At 38.8% G+C, this 23,197-nt stretch overlaps 2 protein-coding genes across 2 annotated transcripts; both read left to right on the top strand.

The window, feature by feature from the left end:
• Positions 1-1,284: 1,284 nt before the first annotated feature.
• Positions 1,285-10,006, top strand: LOC140233356 (GPI transamidase component PIG-T-like). The gene is made up of 10 exons (XM_072313463.1): positions 1,285-1,480; positions 2,707-2,887; positions 3,615-3,742; positions 4,866-4,975; positions 6,122-6,400; positions 6,987-7,140; positions 7,304-7,501; positions 8,330-8,495; positions 9,129-9,200; positions 9,622-10,006. The coding sequence occupies exons 1-10, from the start codon at positions 1,285-1,287 to the stop codon at positions 10,004-10,006; spliced, it is 1,869 nt and encodes a 622-aa protein (XP_072169564.1).
• Positions 10,007-14,600: 4,594 nt separating this feature from the next.
• On the top strand, positions 14,601-22,176 carry LOC140233031 (L-methionine gamma-lyase-like). Its single transcript, XM_072313138.1, has 10 exons — positions 14,601-14,633; positions 15,701-15,950; positions 16,724-16,882; positions 17,616-17,750; positions 18,513-18,685; positions 19,086-19,197; positions 19,359-19,472; positions 19,904-20,041; positions 20,607-20,752; positions 21,423-22,176. The coding sequence occupies exons 1-10, from the start codon at positions 14,614-14,616 to the stop codon at positions 21,484-21,486; spliced, it is 1,311 nt and encodes a 436-aa protein (XP_072169239.1). The 5' UTR covers positions 14,601-14,613; the 3' UTR covers positions 21,487-22,176.
• Positions 22,177-23,197: the final 1,021 nt, after the last annotated feature.

Here is a 23,197-nt window from a genome sequence, read left to right as displayed (position 1 = left end):
GTCTGGAGCCAATTGACTTTTCACAGAATAACCATAATATGAGTATACGATGCTAATTTAAAGGAACTATGCAATTCAAATGCATTATGATTTGCATTGATTCATACTACCCTGGTCATCACTTATGTGGCCAAGAAAAGAAGATAATGATTTTCATATTATTTCTTTTTCATTCAGAATTTTTGGATGTGACCACGAACAAAAAGACATCCAAAACAAGATTTTGCGGCCAGTGATACAATCTGTCAATATATGCTAAAATATAGGCCTGCTTATATAATTTCATAACCAAAGACATTAGAGTGTACCTTCCCCAAAACCGAGCATAACTTGTAGGGCCTATGGTTTTCTGCAATGTTTTTGTTACCTAATTATCATACTGGCATGGAAACATGTTGTTGTTGTTGTTTTAAAGAACGAAAGAAGAGAGAGAGAAAAATGGGGCCCTATACAAATAATTGCCCCAGACAGGAAACATGGAAACATGAAAATTATGTTTGATCTACATAGGGAATATATTATACATAATTTATCCTTTGTTACTCTTTGTTACTCAAATCAAGTAAATGATATACTGATGTAACCGTGATTGCCAGGTTACTTATAGAATCTTGGTTTGGATTTTTGTTTGTTTGATAGGCGTATCCAAGTAATCTGAAGAAAATTAGACAAGATTATATAGAACGCAATTAGATATTCATTTGGTCACAAATGTTGAGGGTATCATGAATCATCGCAAGTCAACATGCCTTGCATTGCACAATTCCGATTCAAAGTGGAATATGAAAATTTTCACACATCATACAGTAATCCGGCCGACACATTTGTTTATCCACTTTGTACACGTCTACATTATGTATTTCGACACTGAAACTATATAGGCCTACGAAGTTGTAAAATTTATCGGATTGAGAAAGTCCTTTTTCCTTGAAACCCGGACCCAATCCAGACATCAAAGACTTTGAAAAAATCAATAAATGAATGGAGACAAAAACGCACCTGGTAATGATCCGGGAGCAGCCCAATTTATGTTTTTTTTTTTTTTTTTTTTTTTGGGGGGGGGGGGGTTATCCATGGAAATGAGAAAGAGTGGATCAAAGAATATATGAACATTCAAAATACGTTCATTTTTTATATCATTTTACGTTAATCGTATACTGTAACAACTGCAGTGCCCGTGTCCCTCGCAGCTGCCCAGCGCCTGCCGCCAGCAGCTTGCACCACTGGTACAGTTTATCACCACCACGTGTGTGTTGATGTTTTCCTGTGTCTACTACAACGAAGATGGCGCTACTCAGGTTAGATTACGGTACCTGGATTTTTCTCCGGATTCTATTGCATTTCGTGTTCATCAAATCATGTTTTTCATCTTACGCAGATGACAACTTTAAAGAGGAGCTATTGATTACACCCCTCGCCAACGGATTTGTTAATACACATTTTGAATTCACAACGGAATGGAACTCAACCCTTCCTCTTGGTAAGACAAACGATTAGTGATGGTGTGTAGTCCCACTCTAGCACTTACGCGTCGGTGTAACGCGACCAGACGCAGTGCGCTAGCGCGTGTGTACAGCGACAGGGCTGTGCCTGTGTATAGTTAGTGTCGGTGTAATCTATTGTTGCTGTTTTCTAATCTACCATTTAAATTTTATGTAAAACTTTAACTAGACCTAGACAGTCTGTACACAGCCCAGTCGCTGTGCTCCGCACGGCGTCTGGTCGGGCTATCATTTATTTAGGGAGGGGTGCAGTGCCAGTGGTATCATGATCATCGGCCCTTTTGTTGCTAAATCCGAAGAGTCTAGATTCTATTCATTTTCGCAAGTCAAATCTGCGGACTTCTACGTTCTATATGAATAATTTACATCAAAGTTGTGGGTGTAGCCATATGGGTACATGTGGTGATTCCAAGCAAGTCCAATCAAGAATATGGTAAATTAATATCACGAAAAATTATGATTACGAAAACCGGCTTGAGTATGAACCTTGAACGTTCCATGTGTTGTTTTGTGCTATATGCCAATTTCCTCTGGCATGGGCTATTTTGAAAGAACCATTAATTTATTGATCTTGTATATGTTCAACATCTTGCACTGATGGAGGATGGAATCTGTCAGTGTACGACCCTAGCCTAATAACATGTTATTTAGAATAGAAAGTCTAGACCATCTATATCTAGTCTAACTCTAAAAAACTAATAAGGTATGGCATACAAGCCAGGCCATTCAATTTACTGAGTAGAGTCTAACCCAAAGTTGATCTTGATCCAGTAATGTATGAATGATTTGTTGCTGGGTGTGTGACGTGTGGAACATGTTGCATGGTGTTAATTGTAAAAAGTAAATTTAACTATCCACTGCCAAGATCAGCAGAATTAACTTTGGGTGTATTAACAATAATCTCTGTATTGTATCAACAATTAATGTACTTAAAAGCAGTTTTAGCAAATTTATGGAATTATTATCCTCCATGATTAAAAGAATAAGCATCATCTTGTAGACAGAACTATCAATACAATTTTATCAATGATGTTTCAGTATTTTTGGACACACTTAGAAAATGCAGAGAGCCAGAAATATTAAAACAATGATTTACCTCTATTATTATCCCTTTCCTCCCCATCACCCTACCCATGTCTCTGACCTTGGCCCCACCCACCTCTGTTACTGGGATGCTTTATTTTCATATCTCTGCAACATTTAGAGAGCCTCCACTACAATCTCTTCCCCAGGCCGTTGGGCCAGGTTATCAGGAAGCACAATGTCCAGGAGATGCATCTCTCTCTCACCCAGGGCCTGTGGAGGCATGACAAGTGGGGATTCCCACAAAGGGGCGCACCACCAGGCACCCAGTTGTGGGTGTGGTTCCATGAGGAAACTAAAGAGTAAGGCACCACCATATTAACTTGATACCATGAAGGAATAGTATTTGTTTGTTGTGCTGTATTTTGTTTTTGTCTCTCTTTTTTTTTTCATACCAGTGATTAGTAGATATGGCTGAATTGTTTGTATGTTATATTTTTAACAATCAAAATGGAGACAGAATGCATTGATGCTAAGAAACACTTATGGATAATTTTATATTGATTAAATCCTCCAATGTCTACTTCGATTTGTACATTATATCTTTATATCGACATGTGCATCATTTGTTCTTGTTTTTGCTTTGTTTTTTTGTTATACAGACTGCCTAATTGTTATGAATTTAAATATATCAATAGTGTTCATTTCATTTTTAGGTGGTTATTGCTCAAGACATTTTTTTTTTTTCACTATGCCATTCCTCCAAATACAAAACTTCAAATAAAAATGATAGTAATAATAGTGCATACAATTTCTATAGCACCATTTTCCATTCTGATTGAATGCTCAAGGCACTTTACACCAAAGCAAAAAGACCGAAAATACACCATAAAAGATACCAAATGTTAACATCTGGAATTAAAGATTCAAAAGAAAAAACTTAGATGCATGATGTATTGATGTTTTAATCAGGGGGCCCATTTTTGTTTGAAATGAGAGCACAATTACTGTTCGATGTATTCATGTTTGTAGTTTCCCTTTTGATTTGATATGTCAATAAGATGTCATCTCTTGTTTCATGTGACACAGTGTGGATCAGGCCTGGGCGGAGCTGGTTAATGCACTCTCGGGATTGTTCTGTGCATCTCTGAATTTCATTGATGAGACGAACACGGTGCAGCCGCAGCTCTCCTTTAGACCCCAGGGTGTGGCATCAGGTGAGATGAGTTGATCAGGCGCTTTGGATGAATCATTGATATGATGCGGATATTTGTTGCAGCACCATTGGTAGCAATCAAGTAATTGCCACCACCTTCATACAAATTAAATTGTATAAAGCCATAAAGTTTCAGAGATCTCATTTTTGTGGTTTCAACATTGGTGTTCTATCTGTTTATTATTATTACTCTTCATTGTCAGTGTTTCATGAGGTAAATTCAAGAGTTGTCTTTATTTGCCAGTATTTGTTTCAGCAGTGGAATCTTCCAAAGCCCGTTGTATGCTTAATTCATACTAGCAACTGATTCTTAATTTTGCAATGCATTTCAGAATATTAAAGTACCTGGTTAAAATTTCCTGTTTTTGCTTATGTTCGGTCAAAAAGGGTAATTACACTACAGTTTACTCCAGAAAATAGAAGGAAGGGTACTGAAACAGATCATTAGAACACAAAGACAATGTTCAAAATCTTGATTTTATGATCAAAAGTGAGCGTGAAATTGTGAGCATGCTATAGCTGCATTCAAAATGATTGACAGAATCAATATTTCACCATTTCAGTGACACAAATTTATGCAAAGCAAATGAAATTATATATATTCTGACTGTTCATGGGATTATCTGACGCAGGTCTGTTCAAATCACTATTGATGTGACATCACATTGTCTCTAGTATTTTGCTCATCTATAGTCTTCCCGGTATTAAAGGCTGTGGGGAGCTGAGAATGTGATGTGAATGGCCCTTGTAGCCAAGCAAAGACCAAAACTATCGTATTCTGTCATAATTTGAGTAAAATATTGGGTAAAGGCCATTTTTAGGGCCTGTATTGTATCATATGATGGTTGTCAGCTTTCTTAATGGACACAAGATTTCCTTTGATTACAAAGAGATAAACTAGCACCTTCATTATTTTGATTAAGAGAGAGAGAAAGAACCACAGTACTCAAATTGATAAGGGAACTTATTCATTTGTGTGTTGAAGATAAAGCTTTTTTTTTTGGGGGGGGGGGGGAGGGGGCAGCATCTACTGTATGTCTGATTTTATTAAAAATGAACATGATGAAATTGAACTTATGCATATCTCTTGCCATCCTGCTGGATGGTTACCATGTTGATTACAGGGTTCTATGCCAAGAAAACTCACCTTCTGCGATATGCCACTCTGCCACGAGAGATAGTTTGCACTGAAAACCTTACTCCCTGGAAGAAATTACTGCCATGTGATTCAAAGGTGAGCATCTGTTTGCCTTGCCACTTTTTTACTGTATACATACGTAAGTGTGATAATGCAGGGACGGATCCAGGAATTCCGTAAAGAGGGGGCACCTTTACAACATTAAGGGGGGGGGGTGCATGCACCCCTCCCCATTTTTTCTTTTTATTTCTTTTTTAACAAAAAAAATAAAGGGAAGGGGCGCGCGCCCAGTGCACTTCCCCGTGGATCCGACACTTAATAATGCACTGCAAAAAACAATTTATATTCCACTGCAATGATAGAGACGAGGAGAGTAATTTGAAGGATTAGTTTTTGACTCTGTGTCAGCAGTAATGTACAGCTCTCACTCAGTACAATCATGGATATCACCTATATAGGTTCAAAGGTTATTAGCAGCCTGTTGCCATTTACTGTGGTTTCCACAATTTGCATATTTTTGTTGAATAGAGAACAGAAAAAATGCAGCTTGCTATAGCTTTAGGCTGAAACATAAATCTCTGAAGGCCTCAAAATTCATCTTCCACCATTTGGAATTTGCTTGCAATATATATAAAGGGTGGACTCCAAGAAATTACCTGGCTGAGGCTATTTGCCAGGATGATGAGCTGTTTTCGAATATTTTGAGATCAAAGTGTAGAATAATTTCTTTTGTAGTACACAACTGAGCCCTTCTCGTTCAGCATTGTGGGTAGGTAGAACGTAACCTGGTGATTGCTTGTGCCCTAACAGTCATATTTTCCAACAAGCTGCATGCAATTTACTCTACTGCAGAAGATTGGTGGATACTGTCATGGCGCAATTTGTCTATCATCAATCATTATGACAAATTACATGGCAACCCTGATGGGGTAAACTCCGAGATTGTAGTACTTCCACAAACCTTTTTGGCTAATATTTTGCATTTTTGTCATTATCGAATTGGTATTGTGTTGTTATTACAGTTTTATTTCACACATTTTTAATGCATATGTGTACATTTTGGAGCAATAATCAACAGTTTTGCTGGCATATGAGAACTATATTTTCACTTTAATTTAAAGTTAAAGTACTTTAAAGCTAAAACTCATCAATAAATACATCAACATGCTCTGGCCATGAGTATTGTATAGAAACAAACAAAAGGAACTTATACCCTCTTTTCTCTCATATCCACCACTTCAGGCAGGACTTGCATCGCTGTTCAAGGCGGACAAATTGTACAACACACACTACCACTCCCTTTCTGTCCATCTTCGGCCAGTCTGTCGGCTGGGTTCGGCTTGTCAGGAGTCGGCTGTGGAGCTCAGCCAAGCGTTGACGGTCGTCTTCCGTCCCCAGGCCCACAGGGGGCAGACGACGCACCAGGAGTGGTCTCTGAGGGTGCTGTTTGGCAAAGTTCTTGACGGCCCATGCCCAATGGCCTCGACCAGTCGTGTGGTGGTGGATATCTCAAGGAATGAGGTATGACTGGTTCACTTTGCTTTATTTTGATATTGTATCATGTGATGGAGTAGTTTTTACGTTCTCCATCCAAAGATCCATTGGTCATGAAAAATTGTATCCATTCTGTACCAATTATATTGACTCTTATATTATAAAACCAGAAACATTTGCAGCATGAAACTTTCATGTACTGGAGTAATAGCCTGTTTTGAGGCATGAAACGTTTGCGAATTGCCACTGGCATTCAGTGCATTTTGTAGACAAGAACTTTTGCATGCATTTTACCTTCGCAAATCTTGGCTTCTTTAGAAATTTGTGAAAGTTTATGCAAAATTTTCTGGTCTTACAGTAATTTGCAAGTATAACTAAATGACCTGTGTTAATTTGCTTTATGTGGATTGCTTTTTACAGCACTAGTGATGAGTAAATATGGCTGATACTGACCAGTTTGGCATTCACTTTCCATGATAATCTTATCTATATTCATTAGTTGCTGTACACTGTTTTTACCTCATGATAAAATTTCTGCAGTGTGTATTGCTACCCATTTTTATCATGGAGTGATGTTAATTGAATGATGTTTGTGCACTTCTGTGCTGTGTAGTCTGGGAACCCAATCACCATGAGCCCTCCTCCTTTGGAAGTCCTCCAAAGGTCAGCGGGAGATGAGGATCGAGTGTATGCTATCTACGATGTCAAGCAGCTGGCTGGAACCAAGACAAATATCGCCATGGCTTGGAGTCAGCCACTCAGATATGGTAAGTACATGTACCTTCTTCCATATTAAGTTCACTTACGAATATATTCACACTTGTAAAAGTTTCTCAACCGAACCCTTCCCCCATAAACTTACATCTTACTCTCTCTGTCTAATTTTTCGCTGATCATTTGTAATCACTGGGTGTTATTTTGTGTTGCTAGGTTCAGTGGCCCCGCCCCCTTTGCTGGCCTACCGGTATCTGTCTGGCTACGGGCAGGAGAAGGGGGGTATCAGCTGCCTCCTGAGGAACCAGCTGACCACACCCCTTAAGGTCATCTACACAGAGACCATCCCCTGGTATATGAGGCTCTACCTGCACACCCTGAAGATCAGGAATGCTGGCGTGGACATCAAACCAGGTATACAGATTTGCCGTAACAGAAGGAGAAAGGCCTTAACATGTTTTAAGTATACCCCCCAAACACACAAACATAGGCTTTCCAATACTTAAACTATCCTCTGCACCCTACACATATACATACACTAGGCTTTAGATGTTTTAAGTATCCCCCCCCCCCCCATGCACATTGGCTTTCAGATGTTTTAACACACACAAAATCACATGCACAACTACCTGTCCTCACTCAAGATCAGAAATAAGGGTATGAACTTCAAACCAACTTGTATTCATTAATGTCAAAATGGTGGGAGTTTTAAGAAATTTTGTCTTCATGCCCTCCGGATCAGAGATAAAATATTTCAGATAATATATTTCAGGAGTAGGCTTACAACAGTAATAAATTGCTGAAAATTGGGAGTACAATAAACCAATTAATTGTTGGGATATTAAATGATTTCAGCTGACTGGATGCCACCAGCCCATTATTTTTTTCAGTCCTACCAGGCATCCTACCCTTTGTTGGTTTGTCATTCAGTGCTAAAAAAAAAGACAGTTTGCGATATAAATGTCTGTCTTCTTTAATATATTATATCAAAAATAAAGAACTTTCCACTATTTGGGACCTCTAGCGCAGGATAGCATCAAGTAGCCACAAATGAATAAATTACTTTGTCATTACGAAATAGTTTTGATGAAACCTGTGTCTGATTGTAAATGTCGTCTAAGTCTTGAAATTGGTTTGAGCTAATGCCCAGGATCTCTACAGCTTAAAGAAAAGGTAATGCAGGTATGTAGTAGTGAGGATGTATCTAGTAGCTGTGTGGGTCTCTGGTTGCATCCTCCACAGACAAGGTGGTGTTTGTGCCCGGGAAGGACCGCTCCCGACCCTACCTCCTGGAATTGGTGCTGACCCTGCCTGCGACCTCTGACACAACCCTCATGATCAGCTTCGACAAGGCCTTCCTCCGCTGGACAGAGTACCCTCCAGATGCCAACATCGGCTTTTTCATCAAGTAAGTTCTTGTGTCTCTAAAGTAGGGTTGAGGCAGTGCTTATTGATATAAATTTTCGCTTAATCTAGATGCGGATTTAAGTGTCAGTGAGACTTTCTGCCTGTAAGAGTGGCAAGCTACCTTTATGAAACGATAGCTAAATACCTGACATTTCTGTGACCTATGGCATGTCGAGGTAACTATACACAGTAAAGTGCTTCCCTCGTAATGACAAGGTCATGGGTTCAATGCCAAGTTGACATATCATAGGTGCCTTCAGGCCAAAAATCTGAACCATAAAGCCACACTTTGCTTACGAGCAAACAAGAATATTGTCTGAGTATTGTGGCAGTATTCAAAAAGAGCAACCGTGTGAGGAATGCCTTGCAATGGGTTAAGTATTACTCAGGCCTCAAATGTTGGCCTGACACCAATCCAGCAGCAAGAGTCGGATCATTTTCAAGTGTGTGTGAGAAGAATGATGTGTATCCAGTAACTGGAGGGAATAATTGCAGTGCATTTTTAGAGGAAATGATAGTGCATAATATTCTAGTAAATACTTTTATGACAGCGTGAATATGACATGAAACCTTCAAGCAACACACATATGACATGTGCTCTTTGTTTTTGCATGCCTCTGAATGTCTTTCACAGTTCTGCCATAGTGAGCGTCATTCTCCCAAATGCTGCCAACGTCTCAGGAGCCGGGCTAATTGATGCAGACAGGTGTGTTATGATTGCCATTCCATTTTGTCTACCAGATGAACAGCTGTGAGAAAATTTGGTAGAAATTTCTGAGTACATTGGGTCTTCTGCTAGAGAATGGTTAAAAGCCCTGTTATTTTTCACTTTGAAAAGGTGTTTATTTTATGTCTATAGTGTGTGCATGATTTCTTTTGTTGGTCCATTTATTTGCTTTTTCAGTAGAATAGCTTGTAAGCAGAGTCTGTACTTACGAGATATCTTGTATCTGTGACTATATAAAGAGGCGATCTCTTCTAAACCGTGCAGATATATGCAGGTGGTGTATCATATTTATGTGTGTTGAGGCTTTGAATTTACTTCAGCACTGAATAAAGCTATATGCTGTATGTAAATACTTTTGCTAATTCAAAGTACTATTTGCTGATCTTTCCACGTCACCCAGTGAGGGCAGCAGACAGCCTGGCTTCTTCCTGCGGCTGTACACGGAGCCCCTCCTGATCCAGCTCCCGACACCAGACTTCAGCATGCCTTACAACGTCATCTGCTTGGCCTGCACTGTGGTGGCCATCGCCTTCGGCTCCCTGCACAACCTCTCCACCAGGAAGTTTGACTTCGTCGAAGCCGCTGCCGCCGCCGGCAAGAAGAACTTCCTGAAGGAGCTACTGTCAAAGTTCAGGAGGGGGAAGAAGGATGGTCGAGATGATGGAGGCGGGAGTGGAGATGGGAAGGAGGAGGAAGAGGAGGAGGAGGAGAGCAGAGAGGGAGATGATGAAATGGAGGAAACGGGAATACGGAGAGAATCTGGGGATGGGGACACTGATAGATGATGTAGGAATAGTTTCAATGAGTGTGTGTATGTGTGTCTGAATGTGTTTATGTGTGTGTGTGTATGTGCGTGTGTATCTGAACTGCATGGGTGACTGTGCATCACGAAACGAACAAAAAGTTGCGTGCCCTCATTTTACATAAGGACTCAAAATAGGTGAAACAGGTAAAGCTAGTCAATCTTGACTTTTATTTTCTGTAAGAGCAATCCTACACTATTCTTGAGTGTGGAATCATAAAAGGAATGGGAAATTATATTTTCAAAATTTGTTAGCATTTTTTTTTGTTTTGTAGAATAGTGTGAATAGGTATGTCATAGAGGCCCTTTTCACTTTCAACTCTGGTAACTTTTGGAAAGATGATGCTTGTACTTTGAAAGTTAGTATCGGTAATGGATAGAATGTATAGATAGAGCATGCTTAATTTCAGCTTAATCAGATAATCCCTTCCTTGTTGCTAAGGCATTTAACTTCCTGTTTTTTGTCCCTTTCATTTGCATAGCTGGCATGGCTTGTTAAGATTAAGTGCTTGAATAGACCCTATACTTCTGAGCCTTTTTTCTCAGTACCTGGTACACACTTTTCCAGAGTGTATGCTTTCTTTCATATATGCAGATCAGTTAGTTGAGTTCAGTTGAATTGAGTTATACATCATTTTAAAGCTTGGAGTCGGCTCTTTTGGAATCTGCCCTAAACTAAAATTCCATGTCTGGCGTCTTTTTGTTGGTTTTGTGATGCAGGGTCTCATTTATAGATGCCTTGTAGTGTGGACCAGTCCAAGAGTGTACACCAGTCACCAGTGTATTCACACAGTGGTTATCCTGTGTGGGTTGCTCACTATGTGTCATAGTTTCATATAAACACACTAACAAAGAAACTGCATTTGAAATGTAATTGTGTTTTTAGAGATACAGAGTGCTCCAAGAGCATGAATGTTCATTTTCTGGTTCAGAACCAGAAAGGCACCGACTCTATAAACTTGATACAGTTTTAACACCATGTGGGTTCTCACCTTACAAATAAAGGAGATCCTAGCTCTCTTCTTATTTGTCTTAACATCTACTGGTATGTCCATGGTTGGGTTGCCCAGCGGAGTGGTCTATGTTCGAGAGCCTGTACATTGTACATGTTTATGATGTATGTGTTTGTTATTTGTGGTGGAATACATTATTTGAATTCATTATTTCAAACATTCCATGTTAAAGTTTTCAGTAAAAGCCACTACTGATGATGCTACAGTGTGTTGACTATTAAAAAACTTTATCACCTATGTGACAGCACTCTTCTGCTGTAATTCAGTGTTCAGTCTTGTCGTCAAATTGCGATGCTAGTGAGTTTAGGGCTGTAAAAGCAGAACCCTGTTCTGTGAACCTGGTTTAGCAAGAAATGTTGTTTTGTGCGAAGTGTAACACTCACATCATCCTTAACTTTCAGCCCACAGACAGCAATAACGTGTGTGGGTGAGAGAACAACTCGTGTCAGTTTCTCACTGGTGTAGTGAGATGCTGAAGTCATGAATAAAAATGATGCATTATTCATGTCATATGCAAATGAGAGGAATGTGACAGGAGCCCTAGTAACCCACCGAGGATGAACTGATTTTGCTACAACACATTTCCCATGGACACCTGCCCGAAAGTATTTGACACTACGGGTAGTCCAAATAGGTTAAAGGCATAATCTACAATTTGCAGATGAAACAGAAACGCAGCAGTAGTGCTTTAAAATAGTTCTAAAATGTGAGTTAGGGATAGAAACAACCACTGTAAAAATTTGAATCCATACATTTGATGATAAGTATATTGAAGTACACAAAATGTGAACAATAGTTCTACAGTTATGGTTTAATGAGAAAAATACCGATATCTCCTTATATTTTAGGCTTTATTTTGAAAATTTCATATGGTAGGGTGTTTCATGATACACTAGACCTACACATATGCATCGAATGTGATATCTTGAACATTTTTAAAATTACTGTTCCCAAAGGTAAACAGGACCTTTAATTTCTGGTTTTTTGTCTCGCTGGAAGTCAAGACATCATAGGAATATTCTTCAGAATGTCTTTTTACGTATATTTCTCTCATATTTTGTTATGCATTGTACCAGTGTTCTTTCATGCATCACTATGTGCCACGTAAATGCCATCTGCCGACTATAACCGGTCACCAGGGCAAACCGCAAGGGGGTCAGTGCCATTTGCTTTTATGGGGGGAGTTCATTCATGTGCATGTGTCATACATGGACTCCTCATTTCAAAGAGCACCGATAAAGCAAACTGTTGTTATTGCAAAGTACAGTGCACTCTCTTTATAACAAACATGATCATATGAATAGATGTTGTTACAATGAAGTAGAAATCCAGGTCCCAAGACTATTATTCATATATCCTTATTCACTTGTGATATACTTATAACAAAATAAAACTGCTGGTCCTGAGGACTTCGTCGTAAAGAGAGTGGTGTGTAATTTTTCTTGCCTCAAAGTTCAAAGTGTCTTTTATTATTTGATTATGTGGGGTTTTTTGTGCTTTCAGATTTCAATGTAACAAGCTTAATTCACTTGATCCAATAGGTTTGTTATAGGGAGAATCCTCTGTACTGTGCTAAAGATGGATCTTGAAATTCAGGATTATTTTGGAGCATGAAGCATTTCACAACTATAGTTTGATATGATTTAAGCGTGACTGCTCATGAATATATTGCGATTCTACTGTATGAAACTTGTAGTCCCATACATGCAAAAATATCTGTGTGCATTTGTCATGAACATTCATTAAACATGAGATAAATACTGTATTGCAAATTGACAACCTGGTAGCTCGGGGGGGGGGGGGGGGAGATGTTAATTTGGATCTTGTGAGAGTGATTATGAAGAGAAAAGTTTTGCAACTATTTTATGCCGTTCTTCACTGTGACTACAGGTTCATGTCATTTTCATTCATCTTGCACTATCATTCCTTTAAAAATATGTTTATATGGTGCAATTTAAGTAATCATCTCTGCAATTGTAATATGTACAGCTTTGAACTTTGGAATAAACTGCATGATGATGCTTTTGTACAATCCAAAATGCCGACTTGAGTTTTTGTCTTCTCTCGAACAGTGGATCATTACACCAACCAGGATTTTTACTCCCCTGTTGTATATCAAATACGATTCAAAAATTTAAGGTGGACTGTGGTGCCCTGATTACAGCAGTTGATGATACATGTAGCAATGTCTGTTGTGTTTTCTGCTGTATGAACTTATCACCCAGAATAAACACATGAGCTGTGCAAGCATGATTTATTATGAATTGTTCTGTCTGTTCATGCATATTTTTGTAGAAGGAATACCTGTGATTACACCTTGCATATCCCTAATACATGTACATACATCCTTGCCAACAAAAACAGATCAAACTGTTATCGCACTGCACTATTAGTATATGGATCACTGTGCTTTGTACACAAAAGAATTCAATGTACACACACACACACACACACACGTTTGGTGATATGTATGCGATTACAACCCTTTATCCTTTGAAAGTCAATCACCATTGTTTGGTTCATACAACATAACACAATTTTGTGGGAGAGAGACACAAGAATTGTAGGTTGAATGTTATACATGTGTGAAATCCTCTTCATTGACCATAAACAATTATGTCATATTACAGATTATTGTCCCTATTAACAACAGAACGAATATGAAGTAATATTATTTACCTTTTATTGTTCAATGAAATATCATATCACGTATTGCAGAAACCAGAGCTGGAAGTACATTTGTATAGAAAGGGGAGAGATATAAAAAAAAAAGAAAAAAGTCTGAAGTCATGTACATGATAAAAAAAATGCACATAAGACACAGGGGTGCTAATTTTCTGGCTAGCTATGTTTGTGTATATATATATATATATATATATATATATATATATATATATATATATACAAGTATATACATATATATACATATATACATATATATATCAAATATACACACACACAATACACACACACACACACACGGATATACATTTAAGTACACATGTATATAAATATACATACAACAATGTATGTATCTTTCAATTAAGTCATATTGGAATTCAACATTAATCAGCGTACAAGTACGTAGGCAGATGACTTGCTTGAACTATAAAAGTTATAAACTCAATACACTGCACTTCCGAGGATGGACTCAAAGCCGTCGATCCCGTGATCGCTTGTAGGCATTCAACGCTTCCTAAGTTACGTATAAAAACAACTCCAATTCTAATCAATACGGACTGCCGTTCAGCTGCACAGCGAGAAATCAAAGCCAGTCATACCGTGAATTGTCTATCTAGGTGAATCTTACAGTACCAGTGTCACGACTTCGCAGGCACAAAATATATATAATGCTTTGTAGCTGTCCAAATGCCCACCTTTTTGTTCTGTAAACTTAGAGATTACAGTGAACGCACATTGGCCTCGTCATAATTTTAATTATTACAACCAAAGTTGCCGGAAACAAAGAAGGGGTAAGATAAACGCACTCATAAATAGAATCCTGAAGGGGGTTGTTGACTGTTGCACCAGTTGCTTCGTAAAACCGCTCTACTAACAGACGCCGGACCCGAGGTGCATGTCGACGCATCAGTTCAGGTAATATTGTTGTCTTTACGTAATGTCATCTTACCAAAGAAAAATAAATCACTGAGTATGCAACGAGGTACATGCCCCTGTCGCGAGAAGTCGTATATATTCACTGAAACTAGTATTTAAAGAGCAGATTTTTCAGGTTGATACGGCTGACCAAAGAAAATAAGCTTAGCACAGTATACGTCACGACCTGGAGGGCAGCTGTAATCTGTGTAACATATTGTCAGGTCCGTAAGAAGGGACAAGCGTTTGGCCTAGCTGTAGGGCAATAATAGTATTCGTTATAGTACATGACACTCTTTGGTTCGGTACTTGGAGGTACATTATTTTGTAGTACTGTAGTGGGAGCGTTTCGCCGCGGTTGCCTGCTCATAACCCGGGCTCGCAAATATTAGCGCTTGCTTTGGTGGACAAGTTGACTATATCAAAAAACAAACACAGAATATATCAGACCTGTCACTAAAGCTTATATCAAAGACATTTCTACTCTGAATTCAGTTTATCAAAGCCGATTAAAAACGTTCACCCTCTGTCCTTTATTTCCTAGACCTGGCACTAGGGGTATATGCGTCTGTGCCACAACATGCGCTTTTTGCGTTCCTGAATATAAACGCAACGTATAAATTCTGCCACTTCTCCCGAACTGCGGGATAGGCATATTGCCTGATACTTCAAGTGCCTTATCTCATCTAAATGATATAGAGTTGATAGAGCAATGCCTAAATTATGTTGTATTAATGATCGAATATAGGAACTTTGAGCGTAACATAAAATTTGTGTTTTACGGTATATATCACATCTCTCTCTCTCTCTCTCTCTCTCTCTCTCATACACGTACATGCACATATAATATGCATATAATATATTTCATATACTAATATATGTGAATACATATACATGTATTATATATATACATATATAGATAGATAGGTATATAGGGCATGCATACATACATACATACATACGGGTGTATGTGTGTGTGTGTGTGTGTGTACATGTTTCATATAATCATTTTTACATAATCACAGTGACTTGAGTTCCTCCATTATCTTGCCTACATCACCATACAGCATGGCGGAGGAGTCGACAAAGCCAAAGTCCCGCATCACCTCCAACTTCAAGGTGAATCACCTTGGCGACCGAGATTTCTCCAGGATACTGGAGGAGTGTCACGACTATCCTCCCGAAGTCACCCCGGACACTGTGGCCGTCACGGCGCACACCAAGCTCTCCGATCTCACCCACCCTCTGGTCCCCTCCATCAGTCTCTCCAGTACCTATAGGCTCGGGAAGGCTGAGAAATTTCACGAATATGTCAAGGTATTGATATCTTCTTGCTCTAAAATTCTCCATGTACAAGCGAAAAAGTGCATTGTCAGCAAACATTAAATGTCATAGTTTTTTTTTTTTTGAACAGACAAAAAGAAACAGACAAAAAGAAGTCAAAAGAAATCCTCTTATTCTTTGATTTATTGTAGGCAAGACATTAAAATGGGTACTAGAAACTATCGCACCAACAAAGATTGCATGAGTCGGAGACCTGACAGATATCGGTATGCAAACGAGGAAACACTCAATTTATAAAGAAAGACATTCGTGCCATGTAGACAGAAGACGCGTCAGCATTGTACTGCTGACATACTAATGATAGAAACAAGGTTGCGCTTTATAATATTAACCCAAAGATTTAGGCCTATTCTTTCAGTCCCATTATGAGCAACGCATTTATATGCAATGTCAATGTGAGATTTTATTACGCTGACCTTGCGAGGGTAAGAGGATCGACACAGTTATTGCACATGAACTATGCATCGTTAAATTATTAAGCAAGCAAACGAGATTTTTTATGTTACAATAGCTACATGTATTTAAAAGCTCAGCGAGTCATGATAATTTCAATGCGGTTTTATCTCATTCCGAATTCCATATAGTGGCCGTTTACAGTTTTTATTGTCACATTGCTCAAGTAAATGTTGTAAGAAAAAAGGCGTTTGGCAATGATTAGCGAGAATGTGTTTTCATTCATTTATCTTATAATTTTTCTTCTTCTCAAGTGATTTATATTATGTTTGTTTTGTTTTTTATATTTATAGCGCAGCTACGTCTACAGTCGCTATGGTAACCACTCGTGTGACAGTGCTGCCCACGCCATAAACTCCTTGGAAGGTGGAGTAGGCGCCCTTGTCTTCCCGTCTGGGATGGCTGCTATCACCACCACCGTTTTGGCCCTAGTGAGGGCGGGCGACCACATCGTAAGCCAGGATTACTAATTACTTTTCACTTGTATAGATTAGAGAAAGATAAAAAAAAAGACAAAGAAAAAAAGGTAGGCAATTGACCGAACAGACTTTGAGTATGGACGTGTACGTCATTACAGCTATTTTCAGGCCACTTCAAATTACAAGCATTCTGCTTCTATGAAATTTCGAAACTCCGTTTTTCCAAAGTCTGTTTTGACATTTCTATTTCCAAACTCCGTTTTTCCAAAGTCTGTTTCGACATTTCTATTTCCAAATTCCGTTTGCCAGTTCATAAGTTGGTTAAGAGAAGAGTGATTCGTTTTGAATAGAATTTCTTTATGAATTATAACGTCATTATCATTATTGTCACAAACATCGCTATCATCATTATGATTTTAATCACCATCAATTCAATTTCAATTTAATTCATTTATTTTCATTTTTCTTTTTCCAACAGAACATAACACAGAATAAATCAGGAATTATATCATAAACCAATCAATTTTGCAAAGGACAAATGATACAGATCATGCAAACAATGCATACTGGCAAAAATACAAAGTTATGCTTCAGTTGAGAAAAAAAAATTGAGAGGTCCACTACAAAGCAAGCTCGTACATTTTGAAACACTCAAAAAAGATCTTATAATCAACATCAACAGCATACAACACCATTGCATCATTAACATCATCTTCACCATCGACATTATCATAATTTGCACATACGTATTATTCGCACCCTGCAGATAGCCCCAAATCCCGTGTACGGAGGAACCAGCGTATTCCTAAAATCCATGATGTCAGATTTCGGCGTTGAAACCACCTTCGTTCCTGCTGGCGACCCAGAAGCATATCAAAAAGCCATCCGACCAAACACAAAGGTACGACGGCTGTTCAAGTGGTCCGATGGAATCTGATGGTAACGGCAAAAGGCATTATCAGGGGGTGATTCATCAATATAGTCAGCGCTGACAAGTTGTCAGCGCTGACTATTTCAGTAAAATCCTCGGTTTCGATTGGCTGAGACGCTCTTGTCACTGACTGTTGCTATGGTGATTGTCAGGGCTGACAATTTTAACTTTTCAGCGTTGACAACTTTCGTGAAACGGTGCCCAGGTCAGGGACAACGGGGATAGGGCCTAATTCTTGTCTGCATCATCTTTATCGACGTCTAAATTGTAAACAAATTTTGTTCGTTGTCACCATGTTGACATTTAGATTTTGGAAGAAAAAAAAAAAAGAATATAGAATTGCCTTAACTTTGCAATGACTTCCACCGTCTAGTTAAAGGAACCCTTGTTCCTAATTGTAATTGTGCTATGACAGAGAACAATTATTGAGGATCTCGATCTTCCCCTGTGGATGCCTTTGATTCTCCCTTCTTGTTTAATCTCCCTCTTCTCCTTTGTAACCTTCTCTTTCTCCATCCTCTTCAGTCTTCTTCTTCTTCGTCTTCTTCTTCTTTCCTCCTTCTTCTCCTTCTCCTCCTCCTCCTCCTTCTTCTTCTACAAAGTGGAGAGCTTTTATAGGGTAAGACCTGCCCTCTTGACAGCCTTCAACATTCTCTGTTGACTAGTTTTTATCAGCATTCCTTACAGTCTTACTTCTCTTGTTTTGACGGTCCAAACTATCTTTCCTCTCAGATTCTTTACGGCGAGACCCCGGCCAATCCCACGATGACCATCCTTGATCTGGAAGGGTTTGCTGAAGTGGCCCGCTCCGTACCAGGAGCCATCAGCATGTGTGACTCCACCTTCGCCTCACCTTACCTCCAGGACACGCTGGCCGCTGGGGTGGACATCGTCTTCCAGAGCTGGTGGGTCAGGAGAGTCGAAATAGACAAAATTGATATCGAAAGTTAATAACACATCTGACATTGATGTCACTTTCTTCTGAGTGTCTCTGTCACTCTTTTTCTTCGTCTTGAATGTTCTCATTTTCATCGTTATTTTCATTTTCGTGATCATCAGCACCACGATTATTGACAGTCATAATTATACGCTAGCATCAGGTACAACTATTTGTTGTTCCACTACGACTATATTATTATCTCTTTCATTGCTCCATAGGGCATAAACCTTAAACCTTTTGTAATATTCAGTCTTAATCGCTTTCTGTTAAACTATGTAAAAACGTCATGTTGTAAGAGTGGCATTATCCAAAAAAAGGGGGTATTACCAAGGTATGTCTTTTTGTGCTTTCACTCACTATAACAGTTCAAAATACCTGGGAGGTCACAGCGACTTGATAGGAGGTTCGATGAGTACTAAGGATCCTGAATTATATCACTTTCTGACGGAATATCAGAAGCAGCTTGGCAGTGTGATGGTGAGTTTAACTCCATTTGATTCAGTTTTCTGCTCCGCTACAGCGGACATCAATCTATTGACCAGCAATCAGGAGATTCTAATCCCGTTCGGGTGCACTTGACATCTGTTGTTTCTTTTGAACGGAAATACAAATACTAATACAAATCCGATCTTCCACAGGGTCCATTCACCGCCTCGTTGCTCCTGCGAGGAATTCGCACCTTGCCCCTGAGGATGGAGAAACATTGTAGTAACGCCCTCAAACTGGCCCAGTATCTCGAGTCACATCCAAAGGTGAGGTTATATCGATAATATTCTACTGTACCTCAGTATTCATTAAATGTGTTTAGCGATTATGCGCAGTGTGTATATCACAATAGTATCAATGGATCCTTTGTGGCAGTTATAAAAATTAAAATACGGTGTAATAATTTGAATTGGGAATACTGTAAGATAGATCGTCAGAGTTTGATGACAATTTGTGTACCACAAATGGAATCGTTCATAAAAAACAAAATCAAAGAAGCAGATTACGCAGGGAAACATATGTGGGACAATAGGCCAAAAAGCTGGTCTTCAAAGACGCAAATATACGAATTGATGAATGAAACGAATTTCATTCGATCGTACAAATGACTGAAAAGAGAAACGAATGATGTATTACCGGTAGATAATTTATGTCGTACTGTAATCATGGTAGGGTTTTCACCTTACGCCTGTCTCAGGTTTCGACCGTCTCCTATCCGGGGCTTCCCACCCATCCCCAGTATGAGCTTGCCAAGAAACAGATGAAGAAAGGGTTCGGTGGAATGCTAGCATTCGAACTGGTAGGCGGACTCGAAGCTGGTAAAGCCGTCATGGAGGTAATGGACAACTTTCACATATCTGTTGATATTTTTACCACTGTCTATTTTTTTTTTATTATGATCATTTTCTCCTTTACCTCAGATATATACATATATATGTATATATAGATATAGATATAGATATAGATATTTCAGGCACGTCTAAGTCTGTTTCTTTTAAATCTTGCACTCAATATGATATAGAATGTCGAGACTATTTCTTTTCTTTCTTTTTTCTTTTTATCCTCGCATCACTGCTATGTGATGTGAGATGTGTTTGTATTGTTGTTCAAATGTCAGTGGAAGCAAAATTTCTACGTCTTATCATAGATCGATAAAGATGAATCTGAATCTATCACTTTGAAAAAAAAACAGCAACAACAAACTGCAAACGCTATTTGCAATGTCTGCCATGACATGATCCCAGCTGCATTACGAAAAAAAAAATCACAAGATTATTCAAATTTTGCCACACTGACAACTGTCGTGCGAGTACGAAAAGAAAAGAAAAATGTGAAAGGCTGCATCACTGATTAGGAGGGGAAAATCGTCAACTTAAATGATTAAACGGATTTCTCTTCAGAACATCAAACTCATTGTCATGGCAACGTCCCTCGGAGGCACGGAGAGCCTGATGCAGCATCCTGCATCCATGACTCACGGGGATCTGGTCATGACGAGGGAGGAGCGTCTAGCCGGAGGGATAACAGACGGTCTCATCAGGCTAAGGTGAGTTCAGCTGATGTGGAGTTCTACACCTAGTGGACGTGGCAGCACTAATAGATTCTGTTGTTACAAGTTCGACTTTGCATCGGAGGCCATACAGTAACATCGTGTACAATGTGGGAGTATAATGTACATAATTATGACCCCAACATATGAGTGTTTGTGTGAGAGAGAAAGAGAATAAGAGATGATAGACAAAACATACAATTATGTGCATATACATATACAGATGAATGAAAACATAATTATATTTTAATATATATATATTATATATAGAGAGAGATTGTAATAATCGTTCATTTCAAATCGCATGTTTGTAAGTGTGCATGTGTGTGCATATTATTGGGAAAGAGCTATAGAGACCGGGTCTTGTATCTTTTGTAACTCACTGGATTTGCTATTTATGACGGCCATTGCACAATATTCAATCATGATCCTTCAGTCAACTATAGTTACCTGTCGACATGCTCAAAGAAATGCATAAGTTTGGTATAAGAATGCGATACCTGAAGCCGGAGTATATGTTTACTAAGAAAATAATATTGGTGGAATAGAATAGAATTCATGTACATGTACGTCCATTTTCTTATTCCCGCCCCGCCTGCCTCCCTCTTCTCTCTTCGTTTCTCATTGTCTTTAAATCGCCTTCTAATTCATTCCATGTTAACTGCAGTGTTGGTATAGAAGACCCAGATGATCTCATCCGTGATTTGGAGCAAGCATTGAAGAAAGCGTGAAAAATGAATCAACGTTCGCTGAACAGCCTCAGAAGAGTCCAGTATGATTCTACGCTAAAGAACTTTTACACCGACTGGCGCATCTTTACAATGATATCTGTACGAACTCATGACAGCAAGCTCCTATATTGTAGCAGGTAGAAAGTTGTGACGTCATTACGTAGGATGTTTTGCCTGGATAATCACTAGACACTGATGAGAACATTTAGTTGCGATGAGCGTCCGGTCTCACAGGAGCATCAATCTTCTTCGTTAATGAATATTTCACGATATTTGTCCTCATCATTTCTTTATCATTATTTTCATATAGAACAAAGTTCAAGTGAAAAGCTCAGTCTATTCTCAGCGCTAATGTACGCATGGAACGATGGCAAGATTAATATTACAATCCGTGCAATTAATTTTCTTCCATTAATGAATACACTATGTCGTATTGATTCAGCTGTTGGTTTATTAAGTAGAACAGGTATAGATAACTATTTGTTAAGTCTCCTGCCAGTGGCGCCCCAACGGTCTTCTCGACTACGGGATATGTAAGATATTATGGACGGCCCTCTGAAGCAGGAACGTCACACTATATATGCCACAAATATCAGAACGTGTTAAAATTCACCACGGTTTTCTCCCGCGCTCATACCTTGCTGTTGTGTTATAGATATTATCATGTATGTTGATATATACGTTTGCAGATTAAACCGGTAAAAATCGAAACAAAACAAAACAGAACTGAAACACATTCTCCTGTGTTCTGAATTCTTCAATACATTGAAACAGTAAATGTTTGCTTGTTTGAGTGTCATAGATGTGAGTTGTATAGCAAAAATAAAATAATAGAACCTCAACAAATTTCCCCCCATACATTTTTCTTTGTTTCCATGGTATAAGTTCCTGAGACAATATTGCTCCCATGATAAAGCCGCACGCTAATCCATACATAAAACCTATATACCCACAAACATAACACTAACCCCTACCCTAATCCATACATAAAACCTACCCACAAACATAACACTAACCCTTACCCTAATCCTAATCCTCACATGAAACTAAACCTAAAACCCTTTTCACAACCCCAACCCCAACCCTAACCCTAACCCTGTAAGTCCTTGGAGAAAATAAGACCGGAGCAATGGGTATAGACCTCAATAGTTCTCTCTGGTTTTGCATATCGAAGATGAATGCATGGACTTAAGAGATACTGTTCAAATTTTGCAAGAGATTGTATGACTTTGAACACCAGTATATTTACGAAAGTTTATCCAACCCAACCAACTTCCGCACCACTGCACAAAAGCTGCCCTGATGTTCACTCCTGCAGAAAACTGTTTTAATGACCAAAACAACTTACGACAGTAAACATTCTGATGTCAGTACATGTGTCGTTAAAAAAAGAATAAAAAACACCGTATAATGATTGCTTATTGAATTTAGATCTTGTCGATAAGGTCTCTGAATACAAAACACCCTAAAAGGTCAACAAAAAGTCCAATCAAACTAAAAAAACACCTTTCACTTTTCGTCTTTCTGAGCAGTTAATAATGCATAATTAATGAGTGTGCGTCGGTCCAGTGTTGGTGTCTGACCTGTATATACCGGCAATATTTTTGATACATGTATTTTATTTTATTTTTTTGGTGGGGGGGGGGGGGTGGATGTGAGTTGCTGGTTAACGAACATTATCCTTTTCAAGCATCTGTCTATGATAATAGTC

This window comes from Diadema setosum, chromosome 9 (genome assembly GCF_964275005.1).
Source record: "Diadema setosum chromosome 9, eeDiaSeto1, whole genome shotgun sequence".
NCBI lineage: Eukaryota > Metazoa > Echinodermata > Echinoidea > Diadematoida > Diadematidae > Diadema > Diadema setosum.
This window is presented reverse-complemented; position numbering and strand designations above follow the sequence as displayed.